The following is a 15,631-nucleotide window of genomic DNA, read 5'->3' as shown; positions in this document are numbered from 1 at the left end:
TCTAACATTAATGGGTTGGACCATGGCTACTTGCAGGAGGATATTGGTTCTGACAGAAACGGATCAGTATCAACAATACTAAAATGAATACCGCCATAATCTGCAGGACGGGTTCTCTTACCAGCCCTCCTCATAGTGGCTACACCAATAGGAAAACAACCTTTACCTACGAGGAATGTGGCAAAAGTTGCAGATAAATTCGCCAACATCTTCCTACCATAGTCTGACTTGGAAGTCAAATCCTCAGTGACTCTTTAGAAGTATCTTCCTTTGCACTGTGTTCACTTGCTTGCAACTGTTGTGCTGTTGATATATAGAGTTTGAATACACCAAACAGGTAGTTAGGGGCACCTGACTGCATCCTGTGCTGCCTTCAAGAGAAGCAGAGCTCTGTTGTGCGACTTCTGCTCCATCTTAAAGTCTTTACCGATTCCCAGTCTATAGAAAACATTCATTCAAGTTTCTTTGTAAAACACACTTTGCAGTAATGGTATGACCCTTGCCCTTCTAGCAGAATAAATGTGAAGTGTTTCTACTAAAATTGTCACATAGAAGGCCCGATTCACAGAACTAACCTAAGACAAAATCCTAAACTTACTACTTTTGGTATTCACAGAAGGCATTTAGTAGTAGTAAAGTTAGGATTTTGTCTTAAGTTTGACTTAAGACAAACTTAAGATAGACCTAAGACAGACTTAAGACAGACTTGATCCAAACTTAAGACAGACTTAATACAGACTTAAGTTAGAATGTTGTCTTAAGTCTGTCTTAAGTCTATCTTTAGTTTGTCTTAAGTCTGTCTTAAGTTTGTCTAAAGTCTGTCTTAAGTGTGTCTTAATTCTGTCTTAAGTTTGTCTTAAGTTTGTCTTAAGTTTGTCTTAAGTCAATCTTAAGACAAAATCCTGACTTTACTACTACTAAATGCCTTCTTTGAATACCAAAAGTAGTAAGTTTAGGATTTTTTCATAAGTTAGTTTTGTGAATCTGCCCCATCGATCACACTGCAGCCAGGTCCACCGTTTTCCACTTTACCCGGAGAAAGCCAAAGGACTGGTCAACTGCACTGATCTTATACCTGAAGCCTGTTTGTAGTCCTGAGACAATGTGGTTTTCCTCACACCAATACAACTGCCTTAGCACCTGTTTGCAAAAATGTTTAGCAAATTGTCAATCAGGCTGATAGGGCGGTAGTTGGAAGGCAGACTGGGATCCCCTTTTTTAAAGATAAACTCAATCTCTTCCTATTTCCACAATTGAGGGAGCATCCGTCCATCGCGATGGCGTTGGATACCATGTTAATATAGGTCTGCTTTGAAGATGTCAGTGGAGCTTTCTCTGGCTTGAAGGTTGCATGGGTTGCTCCATGGTAAAACTTACTGGGGGAATGGATTGTGGCATAACATTGTGGAAGCCCATACATGCAGGCCCAGGCTCAGGGAAGCGGGTAGGGGAGTGCAAACTCACAAAATGGGCAACTCTAGTCACAGGGTAGAATAGATGTTTCAACGGGGCTGCCTGTCCTCCCACGCTCTTACTGACCAGTGCCCAGAATTTCCTCTGGTCATTCGCTATGGCGGCGTCCAGTAGGTCAGACCAAATGCCATCTTCTTAAGCTCCTTTTGCAACTTTGAGGGTGGCACGATAAATGGCCCTGTTTGCTCATATAGCCTGCATATCCCCCTCTTTTAAAGATTTGAGCAGGTTTGCCTTTAGTTTTTTACACTGGCCATTGAATTATCCTTAGTCTGCATTGTGTTTAGGCAACCCCCATAGCCTCCTTGGTGAGGAGGTTCCTCAACTTGTCAAATACCATATTGTGCTCCGCTAATATCACCTCAATTCCCCCCCAGTTGGTATAAATGTAATCCATATGGGTGCTTAGATTGCCCTGACTCCCTCGGGTGAGAGTCCCACTCTTTCCTGTATCACATTTCTCCTGTTGTTAGTGGCTGTGCGCTGCATTGGAGCTTGCTCAGTGGCTACAGGGCAGGGTAGGGTCATAGCTTCTTTTGATCTTAATACCAAGGGATTGTGGTTGCTCTCCTCTACCTCCACCACCATCATGTAATCTAACTTGCTTCAATGCCTTACATCCAAGAAAATGTAGTTGACTCCGCTAGTGTATGGGCCTGCTCTAAATGTAGGTGCAATCAGTTTGTCGGAAGGAGACCACCCATTGCATGACCGAATTCCATGTGACAGGGTGAGATCCACGACCTGGAGTGCAGCTCTGGAAAGGTGTCTTCCAGCGGAGTACACAAGGTACGAAATACCACAAATAGTGTTTTCATCTCTAGACAGTTCACTTGCCAGATTGTTTGGCTCAAATGTGAGGTTGAAGTCCCCTGTTTTGATCAAATGGTGGGTGTTATAATGGTCACATAGAAAACTATCCAATTGTTGGAGATTTTCAATTCCTGCTTACAACTACTAATCCAATCACAGATGTTAATTGTCATCAGGGCCTGGGAGTTGGGGCGGGAAAGGATTATCCTGTGGACATCAGGGGAGTCCACATGAAGGGGTGTGACAGCATAGTCTATGGTGGAGACAACCAATACTAGTAATCCATCACAAGGGCGCCTAGCATTAGACTTATTAACTGGGACGCTATAACCATTGTAACCACAGCTGTTCACTTGGTGAATGCCCATTTCTCCTTAAATAGACATATGTCATGGCCATCAAAAAAGTGCCCCATCAGGGTCCCCTAGTATACCTTAGATTCGTGCAATGTTCCAGCTTAGTAGTAGGGACTGCGGAGGTGGAGGGGAAGAGTGCTGCAAAGTGGTGTCAATAGTGCCTCACAAGGGTCATTTTTTGTGCTAGAAATTGATGGCATGTTACCTGTACCTGGATTATTCCTTAAGACGTCATTCAAAGAATCATGCTCCGGGTCAGGGAGCACGGGGTTCTAGAACTGTTGCTAGTGCATTCTTGTCCCGTTATTCCAACACTAATATGCCCTGTCTGATGTGGCATCTATCAATCTCTGCTAGAGAGGATGGACATTCTATTGTGACAGGATCTTTTCTATGGCCCCAGTCTCCCCCCCACTGTTAACAACTTTGATGGCCAGCTAAGGCACGCCTCGGGGCAAACCCAGATTTACCCTTCAGATGGCAATAAAAGAAACCCAGTGGCAGGAGGGAGATCTTTGAAACAGCCCACTTTTGGTGTTTGCAGCTATTAAGGAGATTGCAGACAATGGAAGGGACCCTGAAGCTAACACCAATGCAATCACCTCTATAGGATTTCAGCAGGGGCCAGACCCAGTCCACTCCATTAATCATCAATATTTGCTAGGCATCTAAAGGAGAGAAGCCCGCATGAGATCACAGCCAGTGAAGTGCTTTATTTTTTAATTGGGAAAAGGGTTCCTCAGTCCCCTTAACTATGCTACGTACATTGATCAGTATGGGTATGCATCTGGGGGCAGATTCAATGAGTTAAACTTGTGGCCTTGACCTGAGTCACAATTTGTGCGTGGCTCCCCTCTCGCTCCCCCACACCCTCTCTTTAGCTCAGACGTGGTCTCCATTTGGGAAAACTCTCTTCCTATTGGTTTGCTAATGGGACAGCTATCCCTGGTAGCCCTGGCATCAGAAGCTGCAACGGCTGCAGGAAGCACCTCCTCTATACCACCATTGGGGGACAAGAGGAAATAATCAACCATAGTAGTGGGGGGCAATGTGTCTGGTTCGGGTATTGAGGGTGTCAGAAACACTGCCTTCTTCAGGTTACTGATTTCTGACTCAATCACCTCCAGCCGCTCGCAGATGGGCTCTAGCTTTTCTGACAGTAGTACTGAAAATCTATCAAACAAGTCCTTGAGCCCTTCAGATGTCTTGGCTGGAGCCTTGTCTTTGGCTACACTCTCCACCATGTGGGCCAGAGGACACAGTCTCTTTGCCTTGGAGTGATTAGCTACCCTCTTCCTTTTGCATGCAGCTCTATTAACTAGCACAGGGCTCAGACAGTGTAAAGGGAAGTCACCTGACCACGCTGGGAGACCATTTTGGTCCTCTGGTGGCACTTTTGTCTCCCACATAGTTGGCCAAGTCCCGGTGGTTAGGTGTGACCTTGATGTTGGGGAAACCACAAAGTTCCCCAGCGATATTGCTGGGGGTGGCCTGGGATCCAAAGGTTGGTAATGATAGAGGGGACAAAAAGGATAACCAGAACTCCACCAGGTCGATTTCCTTACTAATTAGACCCACTGCTCTCTGTAGAAACCAATCCATGATAGAAGTCTGTGGCCTGCTTCCTCACTGTTCAGAGCTTTTCACTTCCCCACGCAGACACGTGTGGCAGGGAATCGTTAAGTTAGACCAGGCCCCCTCCTGTAACATGGAGATACTGAAGATACAAAGAAATACTGTAGATGCTGGAGGGCACAGCAAGATGTAGCAGGGTTAGCGAAGGGCGTAAGAGCACGAAGTACAGCAGGAAGTACATCAAGTATCAAGTACAGCAATGTAGGTAGGGAAATCATGGTTTTGGCTCAGGCTTGACTCTGGGTTGGGAATTCTCCCAGCAACGGACAGGACGGAGCCCCCTGCCGACATGGAAAACCCTCCGAGGGCATGTAGGAGCTGTGTTGACTGTTTGAGGCACGAGTGAGGACGCGCTGATTGCACGGTAGCTCCCGCCACCTCCAAGCCGCAAGCCGGACTCCTGTCTCTGCTTTGAGACGCGCGGTCTCCAAGGATTGCTCAGGCTGCCTCTCAGTGGGAGTCCGTGTTTACATCAGAAATGCCCACCCTTGTTGTTAATTTTGCTTATTGAGCTTGGATAAGAGTCGGCAGCTCAAGAAACTTTCTTCCTAGTGTTTACTTACACTGGACACTGGAATTTTGTGGACTTAATTGTTTTACTATTTTTGTTATTTTTTGTATTGAAAACTTTATTGGGAGCAATCTGTTACAGGACTAACAATTACTAACGCTCGAGTTGGGATAGTACTACTTATCTGTTGGCTCTTGGGAACGTACCATATCAAACTCACCAGAAGGCAGATGTATGTCTCTGACTATACTATTGAGGAGCATCCAATGCTCTGCAAGTTGAAGAGCGGACTCATTAATTTTACTTTTGTTCATTTTTTGAAGTGGCTTCTGTTTGGTTGGGTCTCACCTCCACCTTCAATGCACCTGGCACCAGTTTCTTTCTACACCCTATAATTGATATTCAAAGTGATCTTGCTGCCTGCCACGCCGCTTCCTCAGCGCTACCCGCACCTGCCAGACACACTCTGGGGTGGATTGCAATCCCCAGAGTGCACCGTTCCTTCCTGCAGCTGCTGCAAGTGGGGGGGGGCATGGCTAACGCACTTATAGTGCAGCCTCTCCCACCGCGGCTCGGCACACACGGGACGCAGCCCGGACAAAGGGTGGGTCCATTTGAGCCCGTCCGAGACCGACAGAGGCCGGGCCTCTCCCTTGGCTGCTGTCTTTTAATTCATTGGTCAATATCTGGACAGCTGGCCATTAAATCCCTGTACCTTGTACCACCAACCACCTTATTGTCACTGCCCAGATGCTTAATATAGGCACTGGTATTCAAATTTCTTGACAGGAAGGAAGTTGCCCTGGACTAAGCGCTGGACCTATAACACGACACAATAAGAACAATGGATATTTCCCTGTTCTGCAGTTGTATACACGCTGTTTAATTCTATCACTCATTTATTACTGCTTGTGTCTGGTTTAACTTAGTAGTGGTATTACTGAAGACACTTAAAAGTTATGGGGAGGCGAAAGGTTCAGACGGGGACTGCTGGGGTTAAACTGGCGGTTAGCTCATCTACCACTGTTACCACAATGGACTCCTTCCTGCAGAGAGGTGCTGTGGTTATTGACAAAGAGATCAAACTTGTGAACAGCGCGCCTTTCTAGGTCACCCTCCAACCGTCTGCACCTACCAACACTTAGATCTAGTGTGCCCCTGGTTGAATCCCCTCCCACCTGCTCTGACATCTGTCAGGGGTCGTCCGCAGTCTCCTTTATCCCAGAAGGGTTACCATCTGCAAATGAAGCTCCCCCCAGCTCCCTCCTCGACCCCGCACAGGTCTCTGTCCCCAGTTGTCATAATTGAAAGAAGAGGAAGTATTGTTCCATCTCAAGGGACGGTCAGTACTAACACTTTGCATCCTATGACAACCCACTCGCTCTTCCAGTATAGTCAACCTACTGTTCAGAGGGGGTTTAACAATCAGGGGAGCATAAAACGGAAAATTCAAACCACTGGGGGTAAAGCAAAAAGATCAAAGCTGACACCGGCCACTAAGCCCTCCAATAAACCTTTGGTGCCCAAATCGAAAACTACAAATTTAGACACGCTGACTACCAAGGTCTTCCAAGACATAATGACTACCTTGTTGGACACAAAATGTAGTCCTATGTTGGAGAGGTTGACAGTAATTGAGAAAAGTCTTGCCAGGGGGGCTCAAACTGACATTCGTATACATAGTAGGGCTACAAGTGAGATCCTTGAACCAGAATCAGCAGCCAATTTTAGCTCGGGCATGCCTAAAAACCCTACCAAAACATATGAAGACCAGCAGCATATACAGAGACATGTGGTGCAGTCAGCTCATGGGGAAACAAACGGCCAATGGGGTGGTCAGACTCTCAGCATACCACTGGTGGTTCCTTTGCATAGGTGGGACCCTCAAACAACTGTAAGTCAGTCGTCGGCCCTGTTGCGCCACCAGGGAAGGCCTGCCAACGTCCTATCACTATTCATCTCCCCCCAGAATCCACACCTTATGTAGTGGTCTTGGGGAATGTCCCACCTCTTCGCCCAGGTATACACGAGGTTTATAACAATCTAAAGAACAAGGTACTCCACTGGTTAACAACTAATACCCCCGCTGGTCCTGGTGTGGAACGTAGTATTATCATGGTACATCCAGTGGAATGGATAGGCAGCTCTAAAAAGACAGGAGGGGTGTGTGCGTTATAGTTAACTTTAATAGGGCCTCTGTAGCCGAAAGAATCCTGTCAGGTATTATTTGTGCTGGTCAGTCATTTCATGGGTCCATAATACTGACACTTCCATTGTTTTTTTTACAGAGCTGAATCTCATGGGCACATATCAGGGAATAAGGATAGGGAACTCTCAAAACCTAGACAGCGTTATGAAAACCCTGTAGGCAACAACCATGGGTACCCACAATTATTGTACAGTACAAGTCGCCAATGGGGGCCTCGCTCTGTCTCTGTCGCGGCTCCTACCCTAGAATTAGCCAATAGATTTTTTATGCTATCGGTGTTGGAGGATTGCGATTGGCTAATTAACCTTGATGAGCCTGTAGTTGAGGGCCCTCTTAGCCTCTAGTTGAGGGGCCCTCTTAACTCCGACAATTGAGATAGAGACATGACAAATGGTTCACCTTTCTTCATCTCAAACAGCAGTGACATCCACTGACGTGGACAATAATGTTCTATCATAGAATATAGCAGGCTTGGCAGACAAGTTCCATGACCCCTTATGGCAACAGTTTGTTAGGCAATTCTTAGTAGTTTGCCTTCAAGAGATCTGGTTAGTGGACTGTAACTTGTTCCTGGAGGGTTTTAAAACTTATTTTGTCCCTGCCTCTCCGTCAACAAGTGGTAGAGCTAAGGGAGGTTTCGCCATCTATATCTCCTTGACTGTTGAATGCCAGGTACAGACTCGTCCATTTTCTGGCCAGGGCCTACAGGCCATCACACTCAAGAAGGGGAATAACATAATGACCCTTATCAATTTTTACAACACATCTAATAGCAGAAAGGGAGAAGGTAACATCATACAGCTGAGCCACTATCTAAGGAAGCTAAGTGACCTTAGCTCACACCCCTTGATGGTGCTGGGAGATTTTAATACCCACCCCTATGGCGACCCTAAGATTACTAATATGTCCGACATGGGATGTCACAGAATGAGGGAGTTTCGCTTTGAGCACTCAACTCAGGGGGAGGACCTAAATAACTTAGTAAACAAATTTGACCTACTGTCACTAACGTCCCTTTTTGCTTCAAATTGTAAAACCCGGATCCCCACTTTTAAAGGAAGAGGTACCGGGTCTTTTATAGATCACATCTTAATCTCTACCTCCTCTCAATCCCTTTTTCAGAGGTTTACCATCCAGGATAGTGGTGTTAGCTATCAGAATCCCCTTTGTGTACACTTCTGTGGTGTTTTTCTACCCAGTAAATCTAGGGAAAGGGTACCAGAACTACGAGACCTACAGACGGTGGGTGCCGTCTTAAATGGTCCCAGATTGACCCTGATGACTTCTTTAGGGAGGTGTAAGGCTCATGTGTAGTTGAACTTGCCCTTTGTGTCCAACCGGAGAGTTCACCAAGGGATGTTCTTAGTGCTTTAAGCACCATCTCACGCATAGCAGGGGAACTTTTGAGGGCTCTGGCATACAAGGCATCTAATTCGCACCCAAGATGGTTTGATTCCTCCTGCTCCCAGGCAGCACACAAGTTAACTTAGGCCTTGCAAGTTGTTCCGAGAAACCCGCCATATATATAGGGGTATGTCGCAAGGGATACAAGCAGGCCCTAGCTACCCGCAAGAGAGCTCTGCAGGAGGAGCCATGGAAGGAGTTGCTCGAGCCTAGTACATTAAGGTCTGGTACACGGTTTTGGGGCATTGTCAACAGACCCCTGTTCTCTGATGATCCAAGCAACACCCTAGGCTCCCACATTACGGAAGAGGAATGGGTGGCCCACTTTCAATCCAAGTTTAAGGGTTCCCCGGGTCCCCACGATCAGTCACCCCGGGCCATTAACACCGACCATCTGGTCTTTGAGGTAACAGAGGTAGAGTTGGGCATTGCGGGCCTAACTAGTAATAAGGCTCCCGGCCAGGATGGAATTGTGCCGGATCTTTACAAATCGGATCCATTCTTCTGGGCGGCGATCCTGGTGGCTGTATTGAATGCAGCGGCCAGGGATGGTAGCCCTGAAACCTGGGCTATCTCTACCATCGTGCCAGTTTTCAAAAAGGGGGACCGAAGTAGCACGCACTGCTACCGACCCATTTCTCTCATTGACTCTGTAGTTAAGGTGGTGGGAGGGGTACTATTGCAAAGATTATCATCATGGGCAGAGGAGCACAATATCATCGCTGACACTCAATACGGGTTTCGTGCAGGGAGGTTTATGGTGGCCCAATGTTTAAATCTTTATTTGATCCTTGGCAAGTACACGATGGCCCGCCCAGGTACGATCTACATGGCCGACATGGACCTATCCTCGGTGTTTGACCGTGTAAATCGGGTCAGATTGTGGCAGTCCATGAGGGCCATGGGGGTGGAGGCCCCTATCCTGGACTTTCTAATGGATCTGCATAGGGACACCAGGGCAAACATTAGATACGCGCAGGATCTTCAGGTTTCCAAGGAATTTAATATTGTAAGAGAGGTGAGGCAGGGTTGCATTTTGGCACCCTTCCTGTTTAACCTATATATTAACGATCTTGAAGGAGCCCTGGTAGCCACGGGGCCGAATTTCCGCATGTCGGTCGCCGTGGTCTTCCCGTCCTCCTATTTGCAGATGACGCTGTCCTGATAGCGAGAACTGCCAGAAGGCTCCAATCTCTATTAGATGCATTCCCGAACTTCATGGGATCCAGTGATCTAACAATCAATAATGCAAAATCTTATGTCTCGCCGGTAGGGGCTCGTCCCAGGAAAAAGTACTCCTTCTCCGTAGGTCCTGCAAAGGTCCCCATAACACCAGTTTTCTCATATCTGGGGGTACTGTTGGATGATCGTTTGAAGTTGGAGCCGCTCATTCAAAAGAAAAAGGGGGAGCTCAATCGAATAACTGCCGTTATTTTCAGCTTTGCTGCAAAGATGGGCAAGCACCCAATTGCAGCCATGCTGAAAATTTATGAGGCAAAGGGTCTGTCAACTGCATTTTAAGGTAGCAAAGTTTGGGGGTAGACCACAGCAGATGCGCTGCAGGTGGCTGAGAACAACTTTTTAAAGCACCTGCTGGGAATGCCAATCAGTTTATCGAACCTGATAGCCCACGAAGAACTAGGGGCTCCTTTTTTATGCGATACTCTTGCCTTGCATCCCTTGGTGTTTTGTCTCAAGTGTTGGCCAAACAAGGAGATAAAGCTTACCCAGCAGATCATAGCAGATTGCATGACCCTGGAACACATGTCCAGAATTCCATGGCGGAAGTATGTCAGAGGTCGCTTTACAGAGATAGGTCGCCCTGAACTCTTTCTAAAACCTTCAACTATAACAAAAAAGTAATGTGGAACTGGTCAAAAAAGCATTTATCTGTACCAGAAAGCTAGAAAGAGATGAACAGGAATCATGTAAACCAAGTGTCCATAAATTTCTGACCCTAAAAACCCATCCACTGACTGAGCTTTACCTTTTGGGAACACTGAGCACCTACGAGCGTTTTTTATTGTCCAGGTTTTGTTTTAACTTTTTCCATCTTTTAATTGCTGTTCCGAAAGGGTGTAACAGAGGACAGGTGTAAGCACCCTGTGGCTGCGACAACTTGTCTCCACAGGACCTGCTACACTTTATGTTCCTCTGCAAATTCTATGAAGTACCGCAGAGACATTTTTTTACTCCACCTTTTAAAGAGGCTCAATTTTTATCAGGTCCGCCCAGCACTTTTGTATCTGCAGCTGTTGAAATCAGACTGCATATGTTTTATTATAGGCTATCTGAAATCTTTGGTGAGAACCAGGCCCTCTCTGGAATAGCAGCTATTTTAGTGGGAGGAGGCACCCATAGTCTTAAGGTATGTCCCTTGTGTGTGTTCTCTACTTTTAGCTTAGAAATAAAAAAAATTGTACCCGCCATATTTTATCTGCAACTTGTCTTGTTTTATGGCTATGAATTGTAAACTTTTTGATGTACTTCTTTTATGAGATGTGTATATTTACTGTGACTTTTATGGTTTTCACTCTGTAAAACCGAATAAAGTTTTATGATGATGATGACTCTGGGTTGGCTCTGGTAAGAAGGGTTGGGCTGGTAGAGAGCTTTTTGGGTTATTAAAGGAGGGAAGGGCTAAGGAGGTTGTGATGGTTAGAGACCTCGGGCACACAGACCACAGGCCCCTTCGGTGACCGCAAGTCCTGGCAGCTCTGGATGATCTCAAGGCGATTCAGAACCCACCAGGTAGCAACCTCAAAAACTGAAATTCAAGGAGTTCAATGATGAAAAATCAACATATCAATGTCATGTCAATGTCCGGTGGCTCTTGGCACTAGTTGTAGCTAGCTGGATTGCTAGAGGCTTGGGGAAGCTGTGTTTGCATCAGCGGGAAGGATTTTGTCACTTACATCCATCCCTTGGCAAAAGCAGGAAGACACAACCACCACCCACAGGCTGCAGACCAGAACCACAGGCCTGCCCAGCAAGGAGCAAAGAGCATGGGGCTAATTCCAAGATTTTCTACCAGTCACCAACAACTATGGTAACAGCGAAGTCTTCAGGAGTCTTCCGAAGTGACCTCTGCATGCCATGAAACGTGTTTAGCACCACTGACTCCATCTCTGGGAGTCGGAGAGAGGGAGGGTGGCATGAAAAGAGAGATGTGCTCTTTCAGGCCTCTCTTTGCCTGAGGGGAGGCCCAGCAAATCACCCTCCATCCAACACAGCCACTGACTCACCAGTCGCTGTCCTGCCGCACGCCTCTAACTCACCAGGCTCTCCATGTAAGCTGAATGCAGTGACGGCGGTACAAAGGCAGGACAGTGACCTGCGGTCTTCAGGGGGAGAAATAGACAGCTACAAAAAGGACCACAGCACTCGGGGACCATTCCGTGGCGCTCAGACCCCCCACCCCCCTCCTCTCTCAGCTGCTTCAGCGCTGCCTCACTTTAATTCAAGAAGCGTACGGGCCGATGCAGCTGCGCTCAGCAGCAACTGCCCTGCAGACGGGCATGAGCATTGCGGCCAGGGGAAGAGCACCTAGAACAGGGTTCTTCAAACCGGTCCTGGAGGCTCGGATCCATGCCAGATTTTGTGCATATCCCCATTTAGATAAATGTAGTTATTTTAAAAATCTGCCATGGATCCGGCCCTCCAGGGCCGGTTTGGAAAACCCTGATCTAGAACATCACTTTAACCTTTGTTTTGTTAGGAAATTGCTGCGTTTTTTAAAATCATATTCTACATTCAGAATGGGTAACTCATTCTTCCGATGGGGAGAACCTCTGCAAATGGCACATGGCAATATGCAATACAGGATTGGGAAGAAGACCTGGTCTTTGACTAGACACCGTGCCAAACTCTGAGAAATCAACCATCCTGATCAGCACAATCTTTCTTTGTGTGCAGAAGCGATTGAATGAATGCTTTGATTTAGTTTTGTTGTATAGTTTGGTATGTTTTTCAAACTTTTTGTTTTTTTCTTTGTATTTATTACAGTTGGAAATTATCTCAAAACTTTTAAAACCTTATTTTTTATGTCTTTTGTGTGTTCTACAGGTGTTTGTATTCTGTGTGCAGATGACTTTCCATGCACTTGGAAATATTCTTGCATTAGTTTCCCCAGAGGCTTCTACTTTGAGGCTGTGCCTGATGTACTTTGGAAAATGCTACATTTTCTCATCACTTTCCTCCTATTGTAGAAAGAGCACTTCCTATGGAGCAGTCTGTTGTCTTTTAGCTGCTCAACTCTTGTGCATCTCAGCACAAGTTATGGTTTTGAGATGAATGGCCTTCAAGTGCTTTCACGTGCCACTGGTTCCTATGAAATATTGTCCACATTTTCGTCTATGGAGCACCTAGTCACACATAGTGGACATACCCTCCTGGGCACTTTTATTTTTTGGCCAGCTCAAAGTTTTGAAAAACTGCCTTAGTACGGGTTTCTGTTTCTGCCATGGTGTATCAGTGAAATATGGAGCAGCCTTCTTTCTCTGTGCAGGCAGGCAAAGTGAGTGTCTGCATCCACTTGCATGGAGATGTCTGAGGGGGTTTGTCAGTGACACCTTTTCGCCCCTTTAGATGTCTGCCCACAGAATTATTACAGGCCCACACCTGCCCCATAATTGCCACCATAGGAAGGGACTGTGCAGTGTGTGGAGAAATTCTTTGTGTAGGTGAACAAAGCGTTACTAAGATAAAACATGGTGCTCGCCCATCAGGATACATGTAAAAAGTTTTTTTTTTTAAATCCAAGGTAAGAACTTGTTTTTGTTCTTTCTCAGGATAAGAAAAATATATACAAATATTTTTTTTTAACCACAAAAGGCCAAGGTTCTGTTTAGAACTACATTTACTGGTTAAAAATAGAAGCTAGTCGTTATGTTGTTTGTCATGTATGTCACTAGGTTTTCATAATGTTATTAGTAAGAGCAATACAGCAAAACAATTCTATTTGTTGTGATCTATTGCCACTAAAAAGTGCTGTATCTAGTAAGAAATTGCATTGTTCCCCCCAAAAGCTGATGAACATTTAGTTTCCATGCACAAATGGAGACAGGTTCTCACCATAATGTAAGGGTGTTTGTCTTTTCCGTTGCATATGTTTTTTATTGGGAACGAACCCTTCAAATACAAACTGTACTTACACACTTTGTATGAGTGTAGCAAGTATGCAATGTCAGAAAAGAGCAGAGAAAATTCAGCTTTGAGGAAGCAGAAGGTCAGGCCCTGCAGCCAACACTTCATATGCAGACAACCCCTACTGCACAAGGCCTTCGGCCGTGTGCTTTGTGTGTTGACTACTGGGATTGAACACCAGACCCTACACCCAACGCCACCACAGGGGGAAATGTCCACTAAACACACCAATCCAGGTCCTGTGGCCAAGCCCCCGCTTCAGCCGTTTAAACCCAGACTGAGCCGGGAGTTGTCCTCAGGGCCGGGCCTCTGGCCAGGTCATGAACCCAAACCCATCACAGGCAGCTAGCCCTACCAAAAGCTCCTAACCTGCATTTACTTCCTCTTATATTTGTGTATATATGGGTTATCAGATACCTTGTTGATGTGATGATTTTAGGCTTCCAGTGTACTGCTCTATTCCAGTGCCAGTTGCTGCTGCTGTTTAATACTGGAGTGTTCTTATATTCTACAATTAGGAAAGGGTAGAACTTCTCTTGGTCCTCATTAGAAAGTACAGAACCTGTGCAGTGCCCTTATAGAGCCAATGGTTAACTCGTGAGCCATGCCAATGCGGTCATATAATTTAAAAGTAGCCTGATGTGGGGTCTGGCTTTGAATTTGTATCCTGAGAAAACTGTGAATAACAAAAACAACAAAAAATGATGATAATAATAATAGTAATAATAATAATAATAATAATAATAATCGTCATTAGCTCTGAGTTGGCCTTTAGAGTTTATAAATTACTCACGGCGGCATCTTGGTGCAGGGGTCCATCCTTCGTCAGAACATGTGATTCTTCCAGATCCATATCCTGATTCAGTTGCATAGCCTCCATCGCACTCATAATCTATTTGCCTTCCTTTTGTCATCGGAAAATACCGATTTGGAAAGTTCCTATAATACCAGGAGCTTAGTTGTCCGTTTTCTATTTCTGGATTATCACAAGCTTTACCTAGAAAAAAAGCATATTATTTAAGCCTGGTTCCTGATATTAAAATATAACTTCATCATTAATGCCTCCACCTTGGAATGTTTACGAGAAGTGTGCAAGATAATTAATTACCACGTGACTCTTCTCTTCGATTTTAACCATTTCACTGAAGAAGTATTTTTGACCAAAACTCTATGTTCTGATTGCGCCACTGGCAACAATTCACCAGATTTTGGTGTCAGAACGAGGGATCCTACAAGAAGTATGAAGTTAATGGGAATTCATTCAAAATCTTATTGAAGAAGGCATCTCTAAAATATATATGTAATGGTTGCATCATTATTTTCAGGATCAGTGGCCCAACCCACAGTGCAAATAAGAATCCGCAACTCAAATGGATGCGATGGGTAAAATGGCAAGAAATGACCACCACTGTAAAGATACTGAGGGTCACTCAGTCATGCCAAATTCAAAATGCCATTGCAATGAGAAGCTCAGTTAGACATTATATCCAAGTTGTGTGTGCCATATGACGTGGAAATTCCAGAGGATACCATATATCAAAGGTTCATACGTCAATGCAGTGTAGGGCACAGTACAGTTTATTCCTTGTTGTCAGCTTTGTCTAGGAGATCCATAGCTCCATTGAAGACATCATTCACCGTCTCCAGCTTCAATGAAAGACCTGACCTACTTCTCTTGTGATATATTTCTTTTTGTTTTGCTTTGTTTGTGTGCGTACCGTCAGATGGGGTAAACTATTGCATCAGTGTTGTCATATATTCTTCATAATCCCGTGAGCATGGCTGTTCTTCCATTTAAAAGCATTTCAGGGATCAAACGCGTGAGTCTGCACTGGTGCATGCTAACTTCATGGTGCATTGAAATCACATTTTCATTAGCCCTGCACCCTCCCTTAAGTTTCTCATATGCTCGGCTTCCTCTCACCGCTGCCCCTGCACTGTTCTGCATTGTATTGTACAGGTTTGCTTGCACAAAACTATCCTTCTTTTCTCATGACATAAGTAAATAAATATACTCCCCGCCCCTTAGAGTAGAGAGGTTTCCCCGCTCAGTACTGAGAGAAATTAACAAACTGACAGTGACAG

General features: G+C 45.4%; 1 protein-coding gene across 7 annotated transcripts in view; it reads right to left on the bottom strand.

Annotated features, from left to right (window-relative positions):
- The window catches only part of LOC147747711 (coagulation factor XIII B chain-like), an 825,373-nt gene that overhangs the window by 628,607 nt on the left and 181,135 nt on the right, over positions 1-15,631 (bottom strand). For all 7 annotated transcript variants that reach the window (XM_086955018.1, XM_086955010.1, XM_086955043.1 and 4 more), the window contains exon 2: positions 14,340-14,543. In XM_086955018.1, the coding sequence (XP_086811144.1) occupies positions 14,340-14,543 (204 nt within the window). The remainder of the gene's footprint in view (positions 1-14,339; positions 14,544-15,631) is intronic.

Source organism: Lissotriton vulgaris, chromosome 1_1 (assembly GCF_964263255.1).
Source record: "Lissotriton vulgaris chromosome 1_1, aLisVul1.2, whole genome shotgun sequence".
Taxonomy (NCBI): domain Eukaryota; kingdom Metazoa; phylum Chordata; class Amphibia; order Caudata; family Salamandridae; genus Lissotriton; species Lissotriton vulgaris.
Note: the sequence above shows the minus strand (reverse complement) of the source record. Positions and strands in the feature narration are given on the sequence as shown.